This window comes from Perissodus microlepis, chromosome 18, assembly GCF_051167445.1.
Source record: "Perissodus microlepis isolate ML-2025 ecotype Zambia chromosome 18, ASM5116744v1, whole genome shotgun sequence".
Classification (NCBI taxonomy): Eukaryota; Metazoa; Chordata; class Actinopteri; order Cichliformes; family Cichlidae; genus Perissodus; species Perissodus microlepis.
Window position 1 is genome coordinate 12,308,882 of NC_140478.1, and position 16,361 is coordinate 12,325,242.

Consider the following 16,361-nt stretch of genomic DNA (forward strand, 5'->3'; position numbering starts at 1 on the left):
ATCTGATGTGCTTTTGAAAAATATACTGGCCAACTTTATAATCTATTTTTTTCTTTTAATCATTCAGCTCATATTCACATCCTGATTAAGCTGAACTTTGGAAAAATCTAAATATGGCACAAAATGTGTTATGATCACATTTTCTTCAATTTTGATGTTTAATACATTTCAAAATAAGAGGTAAAATAAAAGTTTTCTTCAGTATTAAAAGAGTTTTATTCAATCTGATGGAGCATTTTTAACGGCTGGATTGTGTAATCAGATTACAGAATCCTCAGTTTGATGTTGCGGGTGTGTCCACACTTGATGGCACGTGGATGCAGACGAGCATAGCACCTAAGACTGATGACAGAAATGTTTAGATTAGTGAGATGAGTGATGACATCACACTGTTTCTGGAATCTGTAGATCGCTGCTTTACTGAGGGCTGTGATATGTATCTGCTAACACTCAACTTGGAGCCATCAAAGCTCTGGGAGAGCTTACTCCCAGTCAACCTAAAATGTGCCACTGAATTTGATTCTGCCAACTGTTCTTTGAAAGAGGAAAATTATTTAATCAGCCACTCAGTAATTATTTAGCCTTGCTAATAACGCATTTTTTCCTAAAATCAAACCTCATGTGCATAACTAAAGTTTTTACTTCTTCAGACCTTTCCTATGCATCCTGCAAAAAGATGAAATCAAGTGGAATCAGTTTTTAGCAATCCGCTCAAAACATTTTGATATTTTTATATCTTTTGAATTATCCCCTCACCTCTCTGAGAGTGAGTTCAGTCTCGCTAATATTTGTGTGTGCTGGTTTTGTATACATACTTGCGGCAGATTATCCTGTCACAGTTGTACTTCTGAGCCAGCTGCTTCAGTGATGGCTCAATGATGCCCCCTCTCAGACGCAGGACAAGGTGAGGGTTGGAATCTGAGAGAAACACATGGGTATATAACCATCAATGCAACTTTAAAACATTAAACAAACAGCAGTTTTCCTCCATCGTGGTGAAATCCACCTTTTTGGATGTTATATTCTGACAGGGTGAGTCCATCCTCAAGCTGTTTCCCAGCAAAGAGCGTAAGACAGTAACTTAATGGTTACAGCTACTGTGGGCATGTACTACTACGTACACAGAGCTTTGTTAGTTACACCAATCCAGTTATAAAGCAAAATGACTGTAGTAATACTGTGCACTGAGTTCAATTCCCAGACAAAAATGATCGTTTCAGAAGTTAAGGAGAAGAAAGTTTATAAGCGTTCTGTTCACCAGCCGCTCAGAAAGACGGGAACTCAGTGAGCAGAGCGCTGTGAACACGTTTTATCCAGTGCTTTGTTTTTAATCTGTCCTGCTGACACTGCTGCACAGAGGGAGTAACTAACGTTGGGGTGAAACTCACTAACAGGTCGCAGATTAACTGCAAGTGTTTGCTATGATGAATGACACAAAGGTACAATAAGAATGAAATAATAATTATTGAAAAAACAAAAATAGAAGAAAAGAGGAAGAGAGAAAAGCGAGGACAATTAAGTTTCATGATTTAATCCAGTTAAATATTGTTTTTCAGAAATTCCTTCAACTTTATTCTACATATTTAATTTTGAATAGATTTAAACTAAATAGAAAAGAAGAAGTCCTGCTCTTAGTAGCATTGATAATATAAGAATTAAGTCAAACACTATTGATTAATAAAATATGAGTCATCGACTGACTGTTAAGCCCACATGAGAAACAATAAAAGAGAGAAGTTGAGCTTTTTCTTGTGAACAAACTGAATGGATGTATTTGCCTGAATCACTTCTAGAGTGAATCTTTCTATCCACCCATCAGGAGCTACGGACATTTTATTCCAAAACAAAGGGATCATGGAAAGACTTCCATCACAGACCATAATGCTTTTCGTCTCTTCTTCTGCTGGAACATTTGTAACTATGTGTGCATTTAAAAAAAAAAACTCCTTCACGAGAGAGAGAGAGGTTTCACATAAAAGTGATATTATGGTCATTAAACATTTTTGCAATTCAAGTCTGTGGACCTCCTTAGTGTGGTTGTAGAAGCTGCCAGCAGATGGCGATGCACAACAGCGGTGATAGTGACACTGTTTAATCTACAGTACTGTGTCTGTGAAGGTTCTCGGTCATCCAGGTCATCATAGTCTAAGGTGTTCGGAAAAACTCAGGAGTCTTCTCCAAGCACGGCATCCCAATGTACTTCAGACCCAGCAACACACTCAGCCAAAAACTGGTTCATCCCAAAGACAAAATTCCTAAACACAAACTCAAAAATGTGGTGTATGCTGTACAGTGCAGCGAGGAATGCCCAGACCTCTACATTGGAGAGACCAAACAGCCACTTCACAAACGCATGGCACAACATAGAAGAGCCACCTCCACAGGACAAGACTCGGCGGTGCTTCTCCATCTAAAGGACAAAGGTCACTCTTTCGAGGATGCCAATGTTCACATTTTGGACAGTTTGAAAGAGGAGTGAAAGAAGCCATCTCTGTCCACTGTGAGCGACCATCTTCGAACAGAAGCGGTGGTTTACGACACCAACTGTCGGCCATCTATAATCCAGTTCCCTTCCCAGACACCCTAACGCCTATTCTCATCCTGGGCCATCTGACCTCACGAAATCACATGATAGGGTGGGGCCAGGTTTCACAATGAACTCACCCCAAACCCTGGCTGATTGTGACCTACACCCGTCTTCACACCTTGGCTCGTGTAATTAGGTAGAGGATCATCAGGGGTCCATGTCTCTCTTGGGGGGACACTCCCACAGGGCTTAAATCTGGGACTCTCCACCATTTGACCCTAGAACTGAAGAAGCTTCTTGGATGAGAGGTGAAACGTCTTCAAGCAACTTAAAGAAGTCCAGACGCTCCTTAGGCTTCAGTACTGTGCAGAACTCGTTAGCCACCCTTACTTATTTGTGTAAAGTGATCCTGGAAAAATAACACAAACAGTTCTCCAAGATTTCTGAAGATCTTTCAAAGTTTTTGTGTTTATTTAAGACTCTTATTACTATTCTATAAATCATGAAAGCATTAAAAAGGCACCTAACCTAATGATGAATCAGTGACTGTATGAGATTTGATTTTTTGTTATGATCACTGGGATGAACTAGTGTTGTGTCTACACAGCTTACCAACAAAATAGTTTTTAATTGTATTTTTGCCACTTAAACACATAATTTGTTCCAATTTCTTTTATAGAATCTAAGAAAAACACATCTGGCACACAATGAAACACTATGAATCATGGACTGTCCTCCCCAGAGTCCGGGCCTCAACATTATTCAAGCAGTGTGGGATTTTTTACACAGAGAGCAGTACAAAAGGCAGCGAACGTCCAAAGAAGAACTTTGAATGCCCTTCAAGAGGTTTCAAGCAATAAACTTTTTCCTTCAATGAATTTTTTCCACTTCTGCGTAAACACTTTTGACTAAATGGCTGCGCCTCGATCCCATCTTCCTGGGTGGCTGAAGACTTTTGCACAGCACTTTAATTCTACAGAATCGCATACTGAAGTATTTTTCAAAATCCATCCCTCCATCCATTTTCTTCCGCTTATCCGGGGCCAGGTCAGGGAGGCAGCAGCCCAAGATGAGAGGCCCAGACCTTCCTCTCCCCAGCCACCTCCTCCAGCTTGTCCGGGGGAACACCAAGGTGTTCCCAGGCCAGCCGAGAGATATAATCTCTCCAGTGTGTCCTGGGTCTGCCCCGGGGCTTCCTCCCGGTGGGACAGGCCCAGAACACCTCACCCAGGAGGCGCCCAGGAGGCATCCTTGTCAGATGCCCGAACCACCTCAACTGGCTCCTTTCGATATGAGGAGCCGGTTGAGGTGGTTTTCAAAATCTTAAACAAAAAAAAGAAATAAAGGTAGAAAGACTAAATGATCATTTTATTTTCAGCATTTAAATGTAACAGTATTTTACAGTAATTAAAGAGCACTTCTATCTACGCATGAACATACATCAACCTGCTCTTTTGTTTCGATATTGGTTTATGTCCGTGTTAATAATCTCTGTTGTACTTTTAAATGTTTGCTTCGTGAGCCTAATAAATAAAAAGAAAACCGTGTGCAGTGAAGGCTACAGTGGACATTAGCAAGCGCAAAACATTTCAAATGAAGGCTGCCGTCCCTCTTTAAAGACAGTGAATCATTATGGATCATTGTACAGCGTTACTGAGGCTGAGCTCAGGATTGTGCCTCCTGTGTGTAGCAGGGCGCTATGACACCTGTTTTATGACACCAGCTTTAAAGAGAATGTTTTCTGCTTCAGTTTCTCACAGTTAAAAGTGAAGGACAGTAGCATCATCTGACTCACAGACACCGCTCTGACTGAACATACCCAGTTCACATTAGTAAAGGAAAACAACAGACGGAGAACGTTTCTACTGAGCTTTACGCATTCTGTCCACCACAGACGACCTGTGGTTGGCCAGGTTGTTAAGGACACAGCTGTTGGTGAGCATAGACAGTTTGGAGTTAAGAGAGTCTTTACTTTTCTCCCAGTAACAGTCAACTCCTGGGTCCTTGTTCTCCTCTCCCCCTTTATCCTCCTCTTCCTCTTCAACCTCACTTTCTTCATCACTGCGTTCATCTTTTTCCAGCTGAGGAAGAAAACAGAAGGTTTCACACTACAAACTACGAAGAAGGTCCAAAAACAAAAGAGTGAGTGACACTGATTTATTTTCTTGTGACCACAGGGCTGTGAATGAGGACATAAAGCTGACTGTGGTTCAGTTTTCTGGATGCTCCCTTTCGTCTTTTTAATTGGACTCTTTGCTTGTTTGCATCAAGTGGTATCACGTAAGAAATAGAACTGCAAAACAATTGAAAACATGTCAGAGACATCTCGTGACGCACTATAGCTTCACTGCTCTTTCTCACCTCGCCTTTCAGGAACTTATAGACCATGTGCAAGATCAACTTGGCCCAGAAGATGTGCAGACCTTGCAGCACCATCAGCAGGATGTTAAAAAAGTAGTAGCCAGCAAAAGGCTCAAACACCTCCATGGACAGTACCAGGGTGGTGTGAATGATTCTGTAAGTAATCGAATAGCTAGAGTCAAGTTGCTGATGAGAGAGTTCAAATTCATCCACACTTCTTTTACAGTTATCAAGCAATTTAACGACAAAAAAAGGAGAATTATCTCTTACTTGCTGGGAAAAATCACCAGCCGAGTCACGAGGAAGATCACAGCGAACATAACAAACAGGGTGTCACACGATCTCCCCCAGCCAGCGCCGTAGTTGAACATCTTTGCAGGCTGCAGAAATAATAACCGTGCAATAAAGTCACATAGCAAATCCCAACAATAGTGCTATGTGGATATGAGGATAATAAAATAACAAACTAAATGTTTTCAGAATGGGGAAAAACAGCTCAGTCTTTAAGTCAAGCAGAGAGCAGAACACTAAGAACGCCTGCTGTTTTCTCATTTTCAGTGCAAAAATAAAAAGCATCAAGCAGCTCAGGTTTAGAAGCCTTATGTTATTCACAATTGTGTCTTTTGCACAGGTTAACAAAGGTCAGTCAGCACTGCTAGCTATCATGGCACAATCACAGGATCCTTCTGCTTCCTGCAGGCTACTGCAGAGGTATTAGATAAATATTTTCTAAGAATAGCCTAAAGTGCAGTTTGAACTTCTGATTGTAGTTTGTACAGTCAGTTTTTCTCATTTCTTTCAATTTTCTACATTAATGTAGGATGTCTGGCCAAAGTGAATATTATATTTTTAATGATTCCCAAGACGTTTTTTCCTGCACATGTAAAAAAAAAATGACCGTAAATGACCTTTATTTTACTTTTAGAGCATAAACAAAAGGATCTGCAGGTTACCTCTAGCAGGATGTCAGAGGAGTCGTGGAGCAGCATGACCAAGGTGCCGATGCGAATGTAGTTGGCACAATAGGAGAAACTGAGCAGGAAGATGGTAGCCAAGTGGTGGACGACCTGTTCCTTAAAATCCTGCAAAGGCAAACATGCAGTGAGCAAAACAAAAGAACCATCAGATGTCAACAGAAGACAGTCACTCATTAACCATGTGCTGGTCAGGTTTCTCATTAAAGCAGAAGTGAAGTGAGAGAAACATGAAATATGACCACAGTTAGACCAACATCATCCCAACAGCTAACTTCTGTAAAGGGCATCTGCTGCGTGAGACAGGAAGAAATCTGGCAACGCACTCTGTGGTAGAGTGTGTGAAACATGCAACTCAGTCAGCAGCAATCTGTATATAAACTCTGGCGTATCTAAAAGGGCAGCGCACGCAGTGAATCAGCTGCTTTCAATGCAACGCTTGCGTAACAAAACGGGCCGTTCAATGCACAAGCGCTTCTGTTTAAATAAACACTTTGCTACGTGTCGCCGGGGCTGAACGCAGCCTGTTGTGTAACATCCTCACCTTCCTCTTGACATCCACAGAGATCCGAAGGAGCAGAGAGCCATAAAATCCCAGCTCCAGCATGTAGTACCAGTAGTGAGCTCTCTCCATGGGCTGAGGAGGACAAATATAAAGATGATTTTTTTATAAAATACCTGGACTTGAAATACTGGCAGAACAGTAGGGAGCACTGCAGCCTACACAGGAACACCTGGAGGATTTGAAATGTATTTATAAGCTTTTCTGTTTAAGAAAGGAAGGGAAACTATCATGAATGATTCTAGCGTGTCGCTATCCTTACGCTTGCCACCGAAGCCTAAGAATCTGAGCAACTCATTTTGTTTTTAGTCCCACTAGGCGGTATAATGGATCCTTCTTTGCCTATAAACTACAATTAGATGGATTGAAACTATTCTCAGCCATGACGGTATTTTTATTTATTTTTTCATACATATATATATATATATATATATATATATATATATATATATTTATCATCATTGTCATTTGCAAAATAGCATTTTTTAAAGAGTATCAAAAGTACAATGGATGCCTACAGAATGTGAAATTTCTCGTATGTGTGGCACAATGTGTGTTTTACTTTCCATTTTTAGGGATTATTATGCTTACTTTTAGAAACTTGTAAATGTATTTATCATAGACTTTTTATACACATAATTTATTATGTATTATTATTATTAGTAGCAGTAAATATGAATATAAAATAGTTTAATTTTCTAAATATAGAACCAGGATGCGTTAAATATCAAACTAATGCAGTTTCATGGCCAAAGTTAACGACCAAGCCAAATCAGTAACCGGGTAAATGTGTGATTCTTTATAATAAGCCGTTAATTATCAGGGCCTCTAATTCTTGGCTTGTTTAGATTTATTTAACCCCATCTTGAGTAACTGAATATAATCAAAGTTACACATGCACATATTTAACTTTTTAACTTCATTTCTGACATCCTGGCACTATATAAATAACTTGGTTAACTCTCTGCAGTATGAATGCCGTACATGAATTTACTGTATTGTGCTTGTTTTACAGCTCCTCTGTAAAATAGGTGTAATTGGATTACTAATCCGTATTTTAATGGAGCACGCGCTGTTTTACTAAAGTAGTCATGTGGTGTATGTAATGTTTTCACCTGAAATGGATACTGCCTCCAACATTCCCTGAGGTCCCAGAACCACGGTTTCTGCACAGACAGGGAAAAATTTAGAATAAACCTGAAGAGGTGGAAACGTATGAAAGGACAGAAATAACTTTCAGATTATCCCTCATAATGTCCTCCGATTTCCACACACCTGTTGTCCTCATGGGTCAAAAATGACCCCACTTCATTTGAGTGTTTTTTAAAGTATAAAGTATAAATTGTCAATCAAGTCAGTGTTACACCTTAGTTTTACTTAAGACCAACACATTACCCCAAAATTTACTCTTCATTTTACAATTTGAACTTTAATGAGAATGGATTTTTTGAATCATGTAAAATTTTTAAATGGCAGCACATAACCACACCTGTGGTCCTCAGGGGTCAACAATGACTCCATCTGGTTTGATTGATACTTAATTAATATGAAGTGGATATTCCCCCACTTTTAATTAAAACTTAATTCAAACATTTTGACACTATTTCTTTATTCCATCTCAAATTTATGTCTGATCAAACCTCATTTAAATGAAATGTTTCTTTGTTTTTGGGTAAAAATAAATAAATTAAATCATCAGTTATTGTGATTATCGTTTCACAACCAGAGTTGGTTTCTTTAACAGATTATCACAGACGGGTTTATGTCAAAGTTAATTTAGGAAGCTGTTTTTAAACTACTTCAAGTTTTTCACTGGCAGCAAATAATCACATCTGTTGTCTTCTGGGCTCAAAAATGACCGCATCTGGTTTGAAAGCAATAAGTATAAAATATCCTCCATCTCTGTGTTTCAAGGTTTTATACAACTTTATTCCAACTCATTACCTGACATCACATACTGCCCATGTTTTTATCTCATAGTTCCCCGGTTTATTTGGGATGTTCTGTTGGAATGGACAGAGTCCTCTGAAGTGGACTTGGTGCTCATACAGCCATATCAGTACCAGGATCTTACATCAGCAGCAGGAGAAACACCCACTTGTTCCATACACCTCCAATGGGAGCATGTTTGTGTCATGAACGACGATCATTTATTGTGTCTTTATCAAGAAATTATATTTTTGCGATTCTGTGATTAATCGTGTGTCAGTCACGGTAGCATGAAAACTGCCCTAAAAGACTCTGGATGTCATAAACTGGCCGTAGCGACTTTACTGGATGCACGGCAGTAAGAATCAACATACCCACATATGCCTACAGCTGCATTTGATCCATTTTTCTTCCTCTCTTGTTGTCCCTCCTTGTTTGTCATTGGGTTGGCTGTAAAGCAGGTCATCTACTAATTGTATGGTTGTTGGTTCAATCTCTGTGTGCTCTAGTCTGGAGTTCTTACCAAGGTGTCCTTGGGCAAGTTACTGAACCCCAACTTGGTCTCTGATGCATCCATTGGCATGTGAAAGTTAAAAAGCAGAATACATGGTGTATAATGCTTTCAGTGCTCGCATAGAAAAGCAATCTAAGGATTTTATGTAATCAGTATGGGACCTGGCATATGTGCCGTGGTAGACTGTCTTTCTCTGTGACGCACGAGAGAGTCCTGCATCGTCTGTCACTGGGAAGGATAGAAGACCAGATCAGTGTTTCCTCACATTACTGCAAATATTCCTCTGTCTCAGCTGACTCCTCGTTCTTGCTTGATCTTCATCATAATTGAAATAGAAGATGTGTAGGCCTCTGACACATCTTCTATTTCACTTTCACATTCTGAAAATTCAAGAAACTTCAAGAAGCCCAGTCACTTTCTTTCCAAACTCCTTAGACTACCATGTCCTGGATGCACGAGAACCTATTTGAACATAGTTCAGATTCTTCATCACTTTCCTTCACTTCATAGCCTTCTTCCACTTCTGCAGGTGGGTGATGTGATTTTTCAGAGAAAAGGTAGCATTTGATCTAAATATTGGCAATATTTTCTTTATCTTCTAACCCTGGATCTTCCTGAACATTGATTATTCCTCCTCATTATACTAGAGGACAATATATGCATTGCTCTACTGGTCATTCCTTTCCACAACATGGTAAAAAAAATTTATCCCACAAGCCTTCAGTGCAATGGAGGCTTGTGAGATCATTTCTGTGTATGTATTATTGTAGAGTCTACCTTACAATATGAAGCACCTTGATGCGACTGTTGTTGTGATTTGGTGCTGTATAATTAAAATTGAATTAAATGTAGAGCACCTGCCTCCTCATTGTGCTTCCTGTTTTGTTGTTGTTGTTATGAGCATTGCATGACCCCACACATCAGTGATCCAAGATGTTTGAAAGCAGTATGGTATGAAAATATGGCCCTTTGCAACACTTTGTACTTTGGGCCGTTTTTGACCCCCAAGGACAACAGGTGTTACAAAATCCAATAAAACCCCCATAAATAAATCAAATTACTTATTCCAACTTATTCCAATCATGCATAGCATAGTACTGAATAACTTCACTTATTTTCAGACCATTTAATGAATAAAAAACACATTTTTGATAGCAAAAGATTTCTTTTTGGGACAAAAATGACCCCAGGAGAACACAAAGGTTAAATTCATTTGTTTTCACTTACTTATTGTTTTAGCATCAATAGTAGGAGTAAAATGTCATTGCTATAAAATTTTGTCACTCACATCAACCAGGCAGGACAATCCAGCCACAAAAGCTGTGAGGTAGAAGAAGAACCTCCAACTGAAAGACAGCGACTGAGATGAGAAACTCTGGCCATTTAAAAAAAGCACTTTAAAAATGTAGCCAGCCAAAGCTTTGGACAGTGTCAGAGTTCTTACGAGCTTTTCCAGGATCGGTCATTGTGGAGGGTGGTGGAGGATCTTCTATTGAAGGAACTCATCAGTAACTGGACAATGGCGGAGGTGTGGAGGGGAAATACTTACGCAGCTTCACCAAACTTCTTGGTTTTAGACGGCTTGTCTTGGCTCCTGCGACGCTTGAACCACGTCTCTATTTGTCTCTGCGTTTTGCGGCACGACAGCATCAAGCCTTCCATTTCACTCTGAAACAAAAACCAGCACAGAATGAGTTGAGGTGGAGCAAGCGAAGCTCGAATGCAACGTGTTCGTATTGTTCTTTTAAAACGTACTTTAAGAAGTTTGTAGTGCAGTAAAAGTAAGTGCGACGTGCAGGCTTCGATTTATTTCTCCTGTTCAAACCCATTCGAACATATTTGACATCATTTTTGAGTATATTTATTTTATTATTTCTTATTAATGTTTACATATGTAGCATTCATTTCATTGTTTAGTGAAATTTGTTTAAATAATCTTGATCACATGTTCATTTTGCTTTCCAAAAACAAAATAAACTTTGTATATGTATGTAAACAGTATTTTTTAAAAGTTATAACCTGTTACTATATTGTACATAACAAAGTTATAAAAAATAATGTGATATTTACATATCATTCTTTATATGCCTACAGTGGAAATAATGGCAGAAAGAAGCATAGTTTTAAATAGCTCTATATAGCATTATTAACATGTTGACCTTCAAATCAATCTACAGGGGTCAGAGGTCAAATGTGACCTGATATTTCAAGTCTTTGTCTATGTGTTAAAAGAACACACCACACTTGTAAGAATCATAGTTTCTAAGTTATGAGGCTTTTTGTCAGTTTTCAGCCAATAAGTCATTAAGCTGACCCTCCATATTTTTCAGTCTTTAGAGCAAAAGCAAATGTCTGCTGGACTCATTTCTATTTTATCCAAAAGTCGATGGAGAACAAACAGTGTGCACGACTCCACATGTGAGGTGGGTTTCCCACTCCAGGCTTGGTTTTCCAGTGTAACTATCCTACCACTCGTGTTTTCCGCTCTGATCCCAATGGCAACTAACAGGAGGAAGTAAAAGGTATGAATGAATATTCCAGCAGCTTGAAAACCCATAAACTCAGAGGGGCAAAACAAGGAAACTATTTGCCATTTATTGAGGTTTATACAATAAACTAGCTGGTAGCTGGTTGAGGTAGAGCTAGTTTTGACTGCTTGGGGTTTTAGTCAAGTAGTTTCCAACAGAGTAGCCAGAAGCCTGTGAAAGGTCACAAGATGACCTTGTGGGGTTGTGTGTTTAATGCTGTGGGGGAAAGGGAAAACAAAGTGCCTTTACACACAAATTTAACTTTCAAATGAAAACACTCTGGAAAACACGCCAGTTTAATCATTTGAAAAACACCTGACTTTAAAAAAATACAAATTCAAAGACTAAGCCACGTGTTTGCATGCGTGCAGGGGCCTGCTCAGGCTCACCTGTGTCGGCTCTCTCCTGTTCTGGATGTAAAACGACTCCAGATTCGGCGATGGTGCAGCGGTCACTTGAAATCTATTCTTCACCCCAAGACACCTGGCCATGGGTGGGGCAACAAACCTGAGGGCAGAGAGAACAAAAGAGGACAGGGGATACTCGGGGTAGCAGTCACTGTTTAGCTGTAAATAGAGCGCTGGGTGACCAGCGTGTGACTGCACTTACATATGAATGCATTGTATTACCACTCACTTAGCAACACAACAGTTAAAAAACATTAGGTTAAAGCATTGTTACAAACCTGCAAACAAGGTTGCTTTTATTAGTTAATCATAGCCATGCATGATTTTTTTCCACTCCAGGAACATGAGATCATTTGACAATCACATGACATCTTAAGTATGATTAACAAGCAATTTGAGTCTCTTGACGCGTCTTCTGCTTGTTTGCTCACAGCTAATATGTGAAATTACCTTCATTTGGGTTTGAACATCTCTAATTTTCTCCCTCATTTCATTTCTGTTTATCTTCCTCTCTAGTTTCCAGAGTCTTTCTCCCCCCATGCTAACAATGCCAGCTCCACTCACCAAAAACACAAAAACACCTGCTCACTGTCCCACAGCTCGGATCCTCTTACAAAGTCCTCTCTATTGATACTGTGGATGGCTATAGGCAGCAAATGCGGTGCGACTACTTTTTTCCCCAGTGGTGACAACGACCTCATATGATTGCTGTATTTTCGAAAAGACTTGTAAGTGCTGTTTCAGCTTCAGTGGAGTGAAATGTTTGTGTGCTCTGCTGCAGACCCTTCACTATCTCCAACACTCACTCACCCATTTCAAAACAAAGAAGGCTTGTGTGCTACCTTTCAAACATGTAGCGGAGGGCTACGAAGCCGAGGGCGAGGGGCAGAGCGATGAGAAGGTCCAGGGGTCTGGGGCGGTTGGAGTCCCCCATTTGCTCCATGTCTCTCCAGGTCACACCAGGAGGAAGCCAGTAGTCCTCCTTCCATAAATCAGGCAGCATCTCCATTTTTTTTCTGATGCACAGGTGAAGAAGAATAAGAGAACATGGTGGACAGAACAAAATAAGAATAGATTCGATTTACTGTCATTTAAAGGTATATAACTCAAACTGTGAAATTAAGTTTGGCATCTAATCTGAAGGGCAAATAATATACAATATACAACACACACATAGACACAAATGCACAAACAAATTATAATATGTACAGTACACATTAGAGGTTTCCACACAGTTAAGCTTGAGCGCAAACAAACATGAATTCATCCAGGTATAACAGCAGGTGAGGTGTCACGTGAGAGAGACAGCAGCTACAACAAGAAGAGCACTATGTTGGTGCATCCTAAGCATCCTATGATCCTACATCTGTCACCTCAACTACAATATGTTATCAAAAATCAACAATAATAATAATACTAACTCTTAAATAAATAAAAATGTCCCACAATAAGAAAATTCCTGTCCTACAAGATCAGAATTAATGATCCTAAGAACCATAAAGCACGGGTCAGGTGAATAACGATCTCTTTTAAACAAAGTGCAGAGAAATAGCCGACTGCACTTCAGTTGGTTGTTTCCATGGATAAACGCAGTAAGCTGCAATGAGACCGCCGAAAGAAACGGGATCCAGAGCAGAAACCTACCGACCAGGACCTCCGTGTGAATTACAAACCGAATTAATGAGGCAGAAATCTGAAAGAAAATCCAGCTTAAACCGAGATTTCAGGCTGAGCCCTGCGTGGCTGACGATGCGCCGTGGTGCTCCTGTGTCCTGAAGACGACAGCAGATCCGAGCCGCTCGGTCATCATCGATCTGCAACGGTTGTTAAGTCAGACGGGGTTTAAAAAAAAAATGACTCGGGAAAGGAAGCTGTGGGACAACCTTCAAAAGTAAAAGCCCTCGGAAGAGTATGTTGTAGCTTTTAGTAGTTTATTTACTTCGTTTTAGTTTCCCCCCGATAAATCTATATAAATATAGAGTAAATAAAGAAATATCACTTCCTTCTCTCTCTTTAAGTCCAAACTGAAAACTTACTTGTTCAAAATAGCTTATCCCACGTAACCTCTTCACTCTACTATTTTACATTTGTTTTATGTCTTATGCTTTTATGATTATATAAACTGTTTGCTTTTATGTAGCTTTTATTATTCTGCTGTCTACAGTGTCTTGAGTGTTTTGAAAGACGCTTTCAAATAAAATGTATTATTATTAATATTATTATTATTTATTTTAAATATCATTTTTAATTAATGTAAGCATATTTTATTAACACCTCATGCTTTTTGACCTGTATACAGCCAAATACAGTCAGGTCGTGGTAGGTTCAAAAATGTAGCAGTGAACCTTTATTGTGAAGACTTCCGGTCTGCTCTGTCTGTCTGAATGATTGATAGCTGTGGGGGGACTGACGCACCAGGGGCGTCTCCGGCTCAGGGGGAATGATTCACAGTGTGAAGTGGGCTCTGTGGTTACCTTTCAGGTTATAGTGGGTGGGCAGAGTATTGCTGAATGCTTGCTACAATTTAAGCAGAAGGATAAGTGGTTAATAGCTGGGAAAGCAGGGATAGGCCTATTTTCAGTGTGCATGGTCTTTAACATATCAGGCCTTATAGTTGTTAACCTGTCATGATGTTCCACTATATAACCATTATATGAATAACACAAACTGGGGCAACCATGGCACAAAAGCTGTGATCTATTCCATCTCATTACACTTTGTTTTACTGTAAAAACTGTTTGATTAAATCCTTGATTGAATATCATGGATGGGAAACATGCCTGATTACATTTCCCTCTACTCCTTAGTAGATTATTCTCATGGCAGACTTCTCCCGGGTCACCAGCTCTCTCTGGGAAAGCAGCTCCAGAAACCCATAGCAACGAGCTTCGAAGGTAAGCACACCTCTCTGCACAGGCTGGCAGGCAAACCTTTTGAACTTTTACCCTTAAGAAAACTCAGGACAACTTTAAATGGTTCACTTCTTCCAAAGCCACACTGTGGTCCTCCTCACACTGTCCTCTTCCACATTCAAGCACTGCAGACAACACTCCTCATGTCCCAAGATTAGCAGATAACATGAGCACTGTTATGCAAATGTGCCGATCTTTATTGCCAAACAGCTCAGCCGGGGAGCTGTTTGGCAATAAGCTTGTGCATGACACACTAGAATTGTGTGCGTCACGCCTCAGGCATATAGGTGCAATATTCGGTCACATACAGGTAAAAGGTGTTTAAATGACTTGTGTTCGGGCAGTAAGGGGAGAGTTTGTGTACATTATGCAGCAGACAAATTACTATGATTTGCATGTGGCTGGGTGTGGGCTGTCCTTCACTGAAGTGTATGAGTGTATGTATAACACCAGTGTACTTGTGTTACTCGTGTTAATGCAATATTAGTAATATCTCTTTGTGGAGCTGCACTCCAAAGACTTAATTCCCCCTTTTTAGGAGTTCAAATATTTCCATTATGTAAATATTTAAAACTTAAGCTTTAGGTGTCAACTGTCAAATAAAGAAATGAATGTAAATTAGTGGGAATCCTGGTACGCGCAGGTGTGTTTTTCTGTGTATTTCATGTTTGCATATTCAGGAAAGTTTGATCTGATCTGCATTTAGTTGGTATGTTCTTGAGCTGGAAAAAGGGACAGCTGTTAAAAGGTCAGACGTGAAATATATTAAAATGAGAGTCAGTCATATCACCTGAGCCAGATTTGAGGCAATGTTTTGTGTGTGTGATCCAGACGTATTTGCATGTTTGTGTGCATGTGCACATGTGTTTTTCTGCAGACAGTCTGTGGGAGGGTGAAGGGAACTGAATGCCTTTTTTGTGTTGGCAAGGAAGTAAATTGTCAGAACTCAGTGAAGCAAAATCTGTCGAGCTCAGTCCGACACTAATGAGGTCGGGGTTGTTATACAGTGTTTCCAACCATCTGTTGGACTGCACTGGACTGTTTTGGTCAGGTTAGAGAAGTCTGACTGCACTCTTTGTGCTAAATCTCTAACAAGTTCCCCACTGAGTAATTAAGGCAGCTATATTGACTAATAAATTGCTGTGAGCAGTTCAGTTCAGGGAGATTCCAGCTGTACATCTCAGCTCTGTTCTCTGGATTTGGCTCAGTGGTACTTTGAACTAAAAGCTAAAAGCACTGGACGAGATCATATATGCAGTAGCATCTTAGTTTAATATGTTTCCAATGTTTCCAACTTTTTCACTCTCCAAAAGACATGGGACCAAATTTTATGACGACTCCAGCAGTTCCCATTGTTGTATTGTAGGTTCTTCACCTTACAATATAAAGTGCTCTGAGGTGATGGCTGCCGATGAATTGAACTGTCATAGAACAAGAGGCGAGGTAGACCCTTGACAGGTCACCAGTTAACCTAACATGCTGGGAGGAAGCCAGAGTGCCCAGAGAGGACATACAAACTCCACAGCAAAAGGCCCCAGCTATCCTATAGTTTCAAACCCAGGACCTTGTCGCTGTGATGCAACAGTGCTAACCAGCACTCCACTGTGCCTCCCTGGGGATCACAGTAGTCATTAGGATTAATCCTCT

At 40.0% G+C, this 16,361-nt stretch overlaps 1 protein-coding gene across 2 annotated transcripts; it reads right to left on the reverse strand.

Moving 5' to 3' along the window:
- Positions 1 to 3,874: 3,874 nt before the first annotated feature.
- Positions 3,875 to 13,655, reverse strand: LOC146367429 (ceramide synthase 2-like). Of its 2 annotated transcripts, none has more exons than XM_084911628.1 (11): positions 13,476 to 13,655; positions 12,645 to 12,818; positions 11,785 to 11,902; positions 10,417 to 10,535; positions 10,156 to 10,213; positions 7,540 to 7,590; positions 6,407 to 6,499; positions 5,842 to 5,970; positions 5,159 to 5,268; positions 4,889 to 5,042; positions 3,875 to 4,608 (listed from the first exon to the last, which is right to left on the reverse strand). In XM_084911628.1, exons 2-11 carry the CDS (start codon positions 12,809 to 12,811, stop codon positions 4,390 to 4,392), a joined length of 1,218 nt encoding a protein of 405 aa, XP_084767754.1. In that variant the 5' UTR covers positions 12,812 to 12,818; positions 13,476 to 13,655; the 3' UTR covers positions 3,875 to 4,389. The 2 variants fall into 2 exon arrangements, with proteins under 2 accessions (XP_084767754.1, XP_084767753.1); XM_084911627.1 differs by having other exon boundaries at positions 13,447 to 13,655.
- Between the last annotated feature and the right edge of the window lie 2,706 nt (positions 13,656 to 16,361).